At 48.2% G+C, this 12208-nt stretch overlaps 1 protein-coding gene across 17 annotated transcripts in view; it reads right to left on the bottom strand.

The window, feature by feature from the left end:
* The window catches only part of CADPS (calcium dependent secretion activator), a 372967-nt gene extending 362067 nt beyond the window's left edge, over positions 1-10900 (bottom strand). For 12 of the 17 annotated variants that reach the window (XM_030571245.1, XM_030571256.1, XM_030571246.1 and 9 more), the window contains exon 1: positions 10511-10900. In XM_030571245.1, coding sequence (XP_030427105.1) covers positions 10511-10882 — 372 coding nt within the window. In that variant the 5' untranslated portion in view covers positions 10883-10900. The remainder of the gene's footprint in view (positions 1-10510) is intronic. The other 5 variants (XM_030571249.1, XM_030571258.1, XM_030571254.1 and 2 more) reach the window with 1 other exon arrangement.
* Between the last annotated feature and the right edge of the window lie 1308 nt (positions 10901-12208).

Below are 12208 nucleotides of genomic sequence, written 5' to 3'. Positions count from 1 at the left end.
CAAGTTATGCAAAAGGCAAACTGCTTTAGGGAGTGTGTCTAGACTATGCATAGCAAGACTATAAATAGTATTTTTAAAGGTAGACAACCACCTAACTAAACTGAATCATCCAGAGAGTCCCCACAACTGTTAGTTAAGTAAGGTCTCTGGGCTGAGAGACTCCACACATATTCAATTAATAATTCACAGAGATGCTGGCAATAGTCTTGGACCACTGATCAGCAACCCACAAATCTCCAACCGTCAAATGAACAACAGGTTTACAAGGTAGTTATTAAATTATTAAGAAGAGATTAATCTACAAAGTGTAAGAAAAGCCTAAGAGACAAATATTTAATATACCCTCAAATTAAATTAAGACAAGGTGCCAGCAAAATAAGTTACAGGCGTTTTTAAGTGAAACTATTGATTTTGTGTGTATTCAAGGTACTACTCTGCATTCAGTATTCATATTCTTTTTTCCACTCTGCACAATTCCAGATTGCAAACATACTGTATTTCCTCTCCCATGTAAACACATTCCAAGCAGTGATTCTTCTTCACACTGACAGCTTGTCTTCGCTGCAGAGTTAGTCTGGGCTCTGACTCAGATGCTGCCTCTAACCCAGGCATTTATAATCAGGTTGGCCTGGGGTATAAGTTAAAGCTCCCATGCTGCTTTCACTCGGGCTGGTCATCTGCCCACTCTGCACTGAGGACACAGGCTAAGCCACTTCAGTTATCCAATGTCTTCCCACGATTCCCTTCGTGTGCCCAGAAGGATAGGCAACTCCTCCCACAATTCACTGGGAAAGACACAGAATGTCTCAGTTTACTGCAGTGTTAAGAAACACAGGATATGACCCCAGAAGTCCTAGCACCACATGAGGTGAGTACAGCGCAAGGGTAGATGCAGTAACGCAAGAGCAGCTTTGCAGCGTGGACACTCACAACCGGGCTAGGCTAATCTGGTTGCTCAGTCCCTAGTGCTGACCACCTGAGTGAACTCTGCAGCAAAGACATACCCGAGAGTAGTCGTCCAAGGTTTTCTTCAGCAGAACACTAGACACCAATCTAAAGACCAGTCCTGCAGCATTAATCGTGTGAGTAATCATGATGAGCTGGATTGTGAATACCTCTAATGCAGCTGCCCTCTCGTCCTCCTGCATGGCCGTGTCAGTGTCACCTGGATCTTGGACACATTTCCTTGCAGAACACCAGAGCTATGGTGTAGATGCTCCTCCCAGGAAGCAAAGAGGTCAAAGACCAGATAGGAAGTGGACAGAACCCCACTGGCTTCACCTCCCACATGCTAGCCAGCTTCAAAGACACCCTCAAAGCCAACATAAAGAAGTGCAATATTGATGTTAACTCATGGGAAACCTAAGCCCTCAACCAACCAAAATGGAAAAGGACCTTGTGATCCCAGTATTTCAAGGCCAACAAAGACAACAGGAAACAGAGAAATTGGAAAGAAAGAAAGGTGCTGCAGCCCAACTCAATCATTCACATCTGCTCCTTCCACAGGGAAAAGTCTGCCCCAACTGTGACAAGATCTGTGGATCCCGGATCACTGTCGTTCACCACTTGTGGATCCACCAGCAATAACTGGCTCTCATTCTATGGAAGACAATCATCTTCAAACTCCGAGAGACTGCTGATGGCAGCTGGCCAGCGGAGCTGACTGGGGTATGAAGGGAAGTAGGCAGCTCCTTTCAAGAGCTGCAGTACACTACTTCTGTCCCCAGAGCAAGAGTGGAGAGACAGGAGGAATCCGACACCAAGGCCTGGTCTACACTACGCGTTTAAACCGAATTTAGCAGCATTAAACCGATTTAGCTCTGCACCTGTCCACACAACGAGGCCCTTTATATCGATGTAAAGGGCTCTTTAAACCGATTTCTGTACTCCTCCCCGATGAGAGCAGCAGCACTGAAATCGGTATTGCCATGTCGGATTAGGGTTAGTGTGGACGCAAATCAACGGTATTGGCCTCCGGGCGGTATCCCACAATGCACCATTGTGACCGCTCTGGGAAAGCAATCTGAATTTGGATGCACTGGCCAGGTAGACAGGAAAAGCCCCGTGAACTTTTGAATTTCATTTCCTGTTTGCCCAGTGTGGAGCTCTGATCAGCACGGGTGGCGATGCAGTCCCAAATCCAAGAAGAGCTTCAGCATGGACAGTATGGGAGATACTGGATCTGATCGCTGTATGGGGAGACAAATCTGTTCTATCAGAGCTCCGTTACAGAAGACGAAATGCCAAAGCATTTGAAAAAATCTCCAGGCTATGATAGACAGAGGCCACAGCACAGCGCTCTGTGACAAGCGTAACGGAAAGCCAAAGAATCAAATGGACTCTCATGGAGGGAGGGAGGGGGGACTGAGGACTCCAGTTATCCCACAGTCCCCGCAGTCTCCGAAAAACATTTGCATTCTTGGCTGAGCTCCCAATGCCTGAAGGGTCAAGAACATTTTCCTGGGTGTTTCAGGGTATATGTTGTCAATTTACACATACACCCCCGAAAGAAAAGGGAAAAAAAGTTTCTCGTCTTTTTTCAATGTCACCTTATGTCTACTGCATGCTGCTGGTAGACAGAGTGCTGCAGTGCTGAACACCAGCATCCCCTTCCCGGTGGCAGACGGTACAATATGACTGCTATCCATCATCAGCAGCAGCCCATAAGTGCTCCTGGCTGGCCTTGGTGACTCCCGGTCATTCCCAGCTTACGGTACAGAATGGCTAGTAACCGTCTTCATCATAGCAACTGAAGGCTGAGCTCTATCAGCCCCCCTCTTTCATGTCTAAAGAAAAGATTCTGTACTGCCTGGACTATCATAGCAGCGGGAGGCTGGGCTCCTTTCCCCCATCACCCTTTAATGACCTGCCTGGACTATCATAGCAGCTGGAGGCTTCCTCCCCCTCATTTTATCTCACTAAAAAGTCAGTGTTTCTTATTCCTGTATTCTTTATTACTTCATCACACAAATGGGGGACACAGCAACGGCAGCCCAGGAGGGTTGGGGAAGGAGGGAAGCAATGGGTGGGGTTGTTGCAGGGGCACCCCCTAGAATAGCATGCAGCTCATCATTTCTGTGGGATCTCTGGGACTCTGACATGGAGCGGCTGTGCTCTCTGGTTCTCTAGTACACTTGCCCCATATTCTAGGCAGGACTGACTCTATTTTTAGACAAAACATAAAGGGAATGACCCGGGGAGTCACTCCCATTTTTGTCCATGCGCCCCCGGCTGACCTCAGCGATGCCAGCCAGGAGCACCCATGACAGCAGCAGACGGTACAGAACGACTGATAACCGTCATCTCATTGCCAATTTACAATGGCATGGTAGATGGTGCGAAAGGGATGGTAACCATTTCTGCTACCTTGCAAAGGCAAATGAATGCTGCTGTTTAGCACTGCAGTACCGCATCTGTCAGCAGCATCCAGTACTCATACAGTGACAGTGCCAAAACGCAAAAAGGGCTCCATGGTTGCCATGCAATGGCGTCTGACAGGGCGATCCAGGGAAAAACGGTGCGAAATGATTGTTTGCCGTTGCTTTCACGGAGGAAGGATTGAGTGACGACATTTACCCAGAGACACTCGCGACACTGTTTTTGCTTTGGGATCTCAACCCAGAATTCCAATGGGTGGGGGAGACTGCGGGAACTATGGGATAGCTATGGGACAGCTACCCACAGTGCAGCGCTCTGGAAATTGATGCTAGCCTCGGTACATGGACGCACACCGCCGAATTAATGTGCTTAGTGTGGCCACGTGCACTCAACTTTATACAATCTGTTTTACAAAACCGGTTTATGTAAAATCGGAATAATCCCATAGTGTAGACACACCCCAAGTCACAATTCCATCTAAAGGCTGCTGCTAGTGCAGGGCAGCTTTACAGCATCCCTTACTCATGGCTCGGTCCAAGAAGCACAATATCAGTGTCTACAGTAAGTTTATTCACGTACGGATGGTGGAAGGCTTTTCTCGCAGGATCTACAATGCTGTCTGGGAGATCCAGGAAATATTTAGTTACTCCAGACATTGCACTAGCTTTGTTATTTTCTCAGTTATTGATTTTATGCATGAAAAACAGAAGCTGATATTTAAAATGTATTTTAACTGGCCTTACAGGCCCTGATTCACCTTACGCACATACTTAGCTTTAAGGACGGGTATAAACCCATTCTTGGTCAACAAATCAGTAAGTGCTGCTTCTTAAACTGATGCTTAGGTGCTGTGTTGAATGGGGGCAAGATCAATACCGTACATCATCACATAACTGCACTGATACCAATCCAGAGTAGCTCTACTGAAGCGAGTAATTCACAGTAATCTGAATCAAGCCCTCCGTTTTTTCTCTACAGTATTATACTGTTATGAAATGACAATATCGCTAGATATTTCCCTTTTGCCTGTTCACCTACACTGCATAAAAACACAGGCATCAGTTTAATACCACTGTTAACATATTCATTAATTTTAATGTCTCATCTAACTGATTCATTACTTTTCAGAACAAACTGAAGAGTCCTTCACATTGCTGCTTTCTAAATAAAATACAGAGCATGTGGCACTGATAACCCTGACAACATCCATCCATCTTTCACTTGCCTTATGCTTGTTCAAATGAATGAACAGAGCTATGCGGCGTCTCCCATTTAACCTCAAGTATTTTGGGTTTGGGTTTCAAGGTGTCATGGAGGTGGTGCTCTCGGTCTCGGAGGGAAGTGTTAGCTAGCATCTTCTCAAAAGTGTCCCCAGCTGGCTACAAACATGTGCCAGGGAACACAGCTATTCTGAGGTCAGGGGTTGCATAGGAACAAAGCAACAGCCTGGACTGAAGCTGCAAACAAATCCCTCCCAAACTGATATATGCCATCTGACTCCCCTACCCTTCATGGGCCTCGGCAAGGGATTTCTATGATTCATGCTCAACTGGATGCAGGGAAATGCCATGCTTAACTCTTCTCCCAACAATCAAATGAGAGCTAAAGGCAAAAAAGTGTGAGGCAAACTGCTAAGAACAGACTCTAGAACATTAACTGTAAATCTTATTCACATTTTATTTTCAACTACAGATATCTGTATCTACTAATGTGAAGGCCATATGCAGCAAATAGATTAACTTCTTTATCCTTTCATTTATGTCTGAATATACTGATAAACACACCTTTCTGTGTCCCTGAAACTGATCAAGAATCAGTGATTTGAAAATAGTATACCATGGGGGCAGCATTAGATAAATACACTCGATTTCAAACTCCAAGAGGAATTCTGACTATAGCATAAACGGAATACTTGCTATACTGTCTGTGCATTGCACCGTCATCTAAGGCTGTGCATTCATACAGTCCCACGAGATTCTTTGCTTTGCTATACATTATAATTTACCATAACTGCATATAATTACCTTGCCAATATGACAGTATCTTATATTTATATAGTTCCTTTCACCTTGAAGGACCCCAAAACAATTCACAACTTACATTTTCTATGTACAGATCACTATGCACATCCATGGTGCTACATAAATAGCAACTACAGCATACAGATACCACACTACTGTAATGTGGCCACCTCTGGGGAGGAGGAGGGCAGCCAGGCATTATATAACACATACCTGCACACTGTTGGTGAGAGAATTGATTTGGGGGTGGGGGGGGAGGGGGGAAATCCCAACTCTTCAGAAAAGGACCTGGGATCTTTAATGTCCACACAGCATACACAGGACCTTGAGTTTACAACTTGTCTGAATGTCATGAAATCAATTTATCTCTTTTTTTTAATTATTTCTAAGGTAGCAGTAAACAAATAACTGAAGGAGGTGGCAAGCAGCCCAGGCAGTCTGAATAGACCCCATATAACATGGCACATCCTGAGTTTTATGTTGCTCCCATTTAAATGGCCTGTACTCTAGAAACAATGGGGGAGAGCAGAGGCTCTGTAACTCACACCTGCCAAAAGCAAGTCGCAGTCCCCGCAGAGCTGAGTGGGTGGAAGGAGAGGAGCGGGTTGTGCCTTGAACAGGGCTGTGGCAAAGTAATCTTCCTCCACCCCCATGCACAGTTCCTCCTGGCCTATCCTGGGAAACATGCAGGGTACAGTGTGCACTGCACTGGCCTAATGGCTCCATCCAGTCCACCAGAAATATGTTCTAAACCCGTTTTCATTGCCAGTTACACAGCATCTTTGATAATCCTGCCACTTCAGGACTGCATCCCAAGGGCCTGAGTATTTCCGACTTAGTGGTTCCCTGCTGCCATAACACTGTTCAATCATCACAGCTGCAGCTATGTAAATATCATGCCTGATCTAGCAGAATGCAGTCCAATGGAACTGCCATGGAAATCAAGGGAGCGGGATCAGATTCATTAGGGTTTCTATATCTATATACAGTTCTATAAGATTTACAGAATTTACCACAGAGTATCTCAAGTGGAAGGCAGTCCCTTAGTAACGCAACACTTTCCTATCTGCATTCATCAAGCCAAGAGACGACCAAGTTCTTGCAGGATGAAATATTTAATTTCCTTTGTTCTCTAACCCACTCCAATGAAATCACCAGGGCCCCCTGTGTGTGTAATGAAGCAAATCCTTCCCTTATTATCCTTTCAGCAAACCTCTTCCTTACATTAACACTCCTGCTCATCCTAGTGTGACACAGTTCCTGCCTGCCCTAATGCATGCTTCTGAGAAAAGGTGGAGAGGATTGGACTAATTCCATTTACTCTAAACTCTGATCAAAACTGGAGGAGAGGAGAGGAATCTTGCTGCTTAAAAACTATCATTTTGTAAAATCTGGTCAACTCCTTTTCAGTTCTCAAACTTTTTAAGGGGTAAAATGCAAATCACACGTAAAAAATAAAGTGATGGATCAATCTCCTGTAAAATAGGGAAACTGATCCAACAAGAATTTGAAAAAAATAAATCATTTTTCTTCTAGGAAAGAAAATGTATTTGGGGATATCCCAGTTTGTCTCGAGGCACATGTTTTTGAGTCAAGACCTCAAAAGTCCTTCTAAATAAACACATGAATGAATATAAAGTTTCCAGAAAGACTGTTAAATCCGGCAACATTATTGTGACAAACATCCAACCCTGCCTGGCCAGACAGGGAATGAGTCCAACTTGCTCCACATTGTGTTCTCTCGCTAATGATACACCATAGCCAAGTGAGACAGAAAAAACACCAAAAACGCCGCCACCTCTTTTCTACAACAATCTGTCAGGATAACAACAGTTCGCATGCAGGGGGGGCTGGAATAATTTTCATAGTTGAGGTGCTGAGAACCACTGAAAAATTGTAAACCCTGTCTAAGATGGAAACCACTTCAAGCCAGGGGTGCAGCAGCACCCCTAGATCCAGCACCTACATTCACCTGTGGTCCAGTCATTAACGCTTTGCTTGGGCAATCCTTGCATTGAAGTCAATGGGAATTTTTTGCCTGAGCTGAGAGTCTAGCCTCCATCCCATGGAATCTCTGGGAAACACAGCTGAGGAATATACAGTAGAAAAACAGAATATAACTATTCTTGAAAGTGAACTCATACAGTCAAGGAAAACAATAGAGATTCTTCAGTTTCCCAAACTCTTATTATGGGATAGGAGATTATTTTTAAATGCACTGCAACTCATTTATTTTGACAGTTGTTTTACTACTTACATAAATAGGCCAAATATGTTTTCTCACATTCTTCTTGACAGAAAGTGATTCACTTTCTTCTGTAGTCCTGTTTTAACTTCTCGATCCCCTTTTCTGTTTTCCACTTTATCATTCTCCCCCGCTACTTCCACTTATTTGTTTTACCTGTACCGCTTCTATAGGCTTTTTTCCCATTTTGGTTTTTTTTCTACCTTCCTTTGCCCTTTTCTTGTTAGTGCTGTATTTTTTTTCAAGCAATAGGATTTTCCCTGCTCTACATTAATTTTCAGATCACCAAAATATTTTAGGTTCCTGTGGAAAGAAAATTTCTATTAGCAATTCACCTTTAACTGAAATCCAATTTTTTCCTTTTGCAGCTACACAAAAAAACTAGTTATTATGTTACATTCTCCACCTTTTTTTCCCTCCCTAATGTGGAGAAGTTCCAAAGGAAACAAACAGGATGGCAAAACTAAATATATGTCCACAGCCTAATAGAAGAGTTGCAATAACAAAATATATATATATATCATCACCACCATATTTCACTCAACCAACAAAGCATGGGGCCATTCAATGTTGCATCAGCATCAGATTGCTCTATATTGCTTTCAGATGATTTGTGGTACAGATATTCATTTCTACTTCCTCATGTACCAATGACTAATAGCAGCTTTGTGGTGTGACCGGACTGAATGAATGTTGTTTACTCAGTATGTCCTGAAATCTTGCTGGTTTATACTGATGCTTTGTAAACACAAAACAGAATCAGGTCCAAAACTATAGCGCCAATAAACTTAATTAAATAACAGGGGGGAAAAAAGCAGGCAGACATTCCAGATAGTCATGTCCCATTATCTCTCTACTCAGACTGCTTCAGGAAGAAAGTCAGCTGCATTTGACTGAAATGCATTCTGTGCCTGTGGGAATTAACTGCCCTCCAAAACCCAAATTGCTGTATTAGTCTGTAATCTGACAGATGGAGAACTAGCAGATAAATCCACCATAACTGTAAGAGTCAATAACACTTCTTTTAATTCACTGCAGTATTGTACCTCCTGATTTAGACTCCAGATGAGGTGTTCTTTCCTATTCTTTTGTCTGGAAATGCTATATACTGCTGTATTGTAGTGACGGCTGTGACGCATTCACAAAGGTGTAGTTAATGTTGGGTCAGCACTTCCATTGTAAAGCTCTATTTTCATATATTCTTCAGTTGGTAATAAGTAACATATTTGTAACGTGTCCATAAACATCTACTACAGGATGAAACTTATATTCTAAGTTTCTAGTTTGATTCTGAAGTGCTTTACAACAGAGAAGTAAAGAGCGAGAGCATGTGTGTGTATATATAAAAATACAATGACAGTGCAAACATACATTTATGTTAATTTTTTTGAACAAAGTTACATGTAGCATGTAGCTCAAACACCAATTTGAATTAAGTAAAATATAAATTTAACAAGCAAATATTTAACAGTACAGTCAAATCTCCTGTATTTTTTAGGGTGTAGGTGTGCGGGAGAAAAAAAATCTTTAAATGGCCAAGATTCCAAACTTTACAATCTGGACACTGCATAAACAGAGCATCTAATCTTCAGATGCATCTTTGCAAAGATTCATATGTATCTGAATGTACATTGGAGTGCAATGCATCTGAAGAAAACATCTTTATTATGAGTGGATAAATTAAACCCGTGTTTAAAAAACATTTATAAGTTTATACTCCCCCAACAACTTGACTGGCCACAAGGTAAATATTTCCTTTGCAATGTAACATACATATTTATGCAACCAATGCATTTCAATTGCTCTTAAATTTATCAGAACTTTTGTGGGCCTTAATGTTATTCAACTACAGGCATTTTTATGCATTTGATCATTTCCATCAGGGCGATGGCCAGTGATGTTTTTCAAAGCCCCACTCCACAGGTGCAATAATCGGTCAAGGAATTATGCAAAAATCATCAGTGGGGCAGTTTTTAATGACTGTTTTGAAAGGAGAACAAGTGAGCCAAATCTGATGTGGAGCATGGTTTGTTATTGTTAGACATCAAAGCTGCGCTGAGATGGCTGGGACTCCTCCAGCAGGGACACAAAAGCTTTGATGCAATAACTGGAGCTCACAGCAGTACAAGCACTGTAAACAACTAGGGCAAAGTAACCTTTGCTTAGCTCTCTCTTAGATCAATGGCTGGGCTGCTTCCCTGAGATGGGCACACCTGAATCCCCTTGGGACAGGAAGGCTAGGGAGAAAGATAGGGTGGTGCAAGGGAATGGGATCACTGCCTAGGTCCCCCTCTCTTAATTTTTATTAGCAATATTATGACTGTGTTTAAAAAGCTGAGGGGGCCCTGGCAATATCAGCAGTTACATAGGGCAAAGGGAAAAGGCAGACAGATGGGGCCATGGGCCATGTGACTGGAAGCGGGGTGGGTTCACTTCCAATGTCACCACCACGGGGGCAGCAGGAGCAGGTGCAGCAAGGGGGGGGAGCTAAGATGGGCTCTTGGTACCCAAGGCTCCTTTACTTTCCCCGTCTCCATTCCTATTTTCCCCGCTGCCTCTTTCCACCCTCCCTCTCCGCCTTGCTGCATGCAATGTGCGCGCTGGGGCTGTCTCCAGAGCAGGGGAAGGCAGCGTGAGCCCAGCCACCTCCCCACTCCTTACCCCTGGGCAAGGGGGCCGGTGGCTGGGCCCCTCCCGAGCCCCCTGCAGCAGCAGCAGCAAGATGCTTCCAGGAGGGGCGCAGCCCCGCACGGCCGCTGTTCCCCACCTCCTGCCCTGCTGACCCCAACCCAGCCCTTCCCGCCCCTTTGCCCCGTGGGTGCAGCCAGACACTGCCCCCGCCCCGGGGGCGCCCCCCAGCCCGCACCTTCTGCTGCCGGCGGGCCATGTCGGTGGGCTGCTTGGCGTTGAAGGGGTAGGCGATGCAGCGCATCACGAAGACGTAGAGCTGCAGCCGCCGCTTCCTCTCCTCCTCCTCCTTCTGCAGCCGCTCGAGCTCTTCCTTCTCCTTCTCGCTCACCACCGACGGGCTGGGGCTGGAAGGCCGGGCGCTGCCGCCGCCCGCTCCGCCGCCGCCGGCCCGGCCGCCGGGCTGCAGCCCGGCCCCCGGCCCGGAGCTCTCGCTGGTGCGGCTGGGCGAGAGGCGAGCGCCGGCGGGGGCCGCGGCCAGCACCTCCTTGCCGCTCTCCTCCTCCACCAGCTCCTCCGACTCCTCCTCGCTGGACGACGGGTCCAACATGCCGGCGGCGGCGGCGCTCGGCCCGGCCGGGCTGCGGGGCGAGCGGCTGGGCGGGGATCAGGGAGCGGCCGGGGGCATGGAGCGCCCGGGGCTCGCACGCGCCGCGCCGCGCCGCGCTGGGCTCGGGTTCGGGGCTCGCAGGCGCCGCGCCGGGCTCGGGTTCGGGGCTCGCAGGCGCCGCGCTGGGCTCGGGGCTCGCTCGGGTGCCGGGCGGGGGCTCTGCAGCGCAGCAGCTCCCTGGCGCCCCAAGCCAGGAGCGCGCCGGGGCTCAGCGGCAGGACGGTGCCCGGCTGCTGCCAGCTGTCGCCGCAGCGGAGAGCGAAGGCAGCATCTCCCCGGGCGGGGCGGGGCGGGGCGGGGGCGCTGACGTAGGCCGCGCCGGGTTAACCCTGCCCTGCCCGGCGCTGCTCAGGCGCTGACCAGGGTGCTGGAGCCGCGCGCCGGGACCCAGGGGGCGGGGCAGCCACCGCCGCGCGCTCCCTCCCGCGCATGCCCAGGCCGCTTCCCCCCGCGCCGCGCGCCCGCCCCTTCCCCCGGGCACGTGCCCGTGAGCCAAGGGCGGTTGCTGCCTGCGGCCCAGTGCCCTCCGCGTGCCCCGTCCGGGGGGAGCAGGGCGTGTCCGGGGGAGGCGCAGATGGGGCTGGCAGAGGAGGGGGGGCGGATAGGGGGAGGGGCTGCGGGGGCAGATGGGGGGTTTGCAAGGAGATGGAGGCGCAGAGGGGGCTGGCAGAGGAGGGGGGGCGGATAGGGGTGGGGGGCAGAAGGGGGCTGGCAGAGCGGGGAGGGGCTGGAAGGGTAGATGGGGGTTGCAGGGAGATGGTGGGGCAGATGGGGTAGATAGGGGGTCACAGAGGAGGGGGGTGGCTAGGGGCTGGGGCAGAGGAGGGGGCAGACAGCAGTCAGGAGAGCTAGATGGGGTTGCAGGAGATGGCACAGAAGGGTGTTGGCAGAGGAGAGAGGGGCTGGAGGAGCTGATAGGGGTGATGCACGGAAATGGAGAGGGAGAAGGGGGTTGACAGAAGAGGGGGGTGGATGGAGGGTGGAGGGGGCTGGAGGGGCAGATAGGGGTTGGCAGAGGAGGGAGGGCGGATAGCTTGATGGGGGGGTAGATGGATGTTGCAGGGAGGTGGAGGGGCAGATAGGGGTTGGCAGAGGAGGGAAGGGCGGATAGCGGGCTGGAGGGGCAGATGGGTGTTGCAGGGAGATGGAGGGGCAGATAAGGGTTGGCAGAGGAGGGAGGGCCGGATAGTGGGCTAGAGGGGCAGATTGGGGTTGGAGGGAGATGGAGGGGCAGGTAAGTGTTGGCAGAGAAGGGAGAGGTGGATA

This window comes from Gopherus evgoodei, chromosome 7 (assembly GCF_007399415.2).
Source record: "Gopherus evgoodei ecotype Sinaloan lineage chromosome 7, rGopEvg1_v1.p, whole genome shotgun sequence".
NCBI lineage: Eukaryota > Metazoa > Chordata > Testudines > Testudinidae > Gopherus > Gopherus evgoodei.
This window is presented reverse-complemented; position numbering and strand designations above follow the sequence as displayed.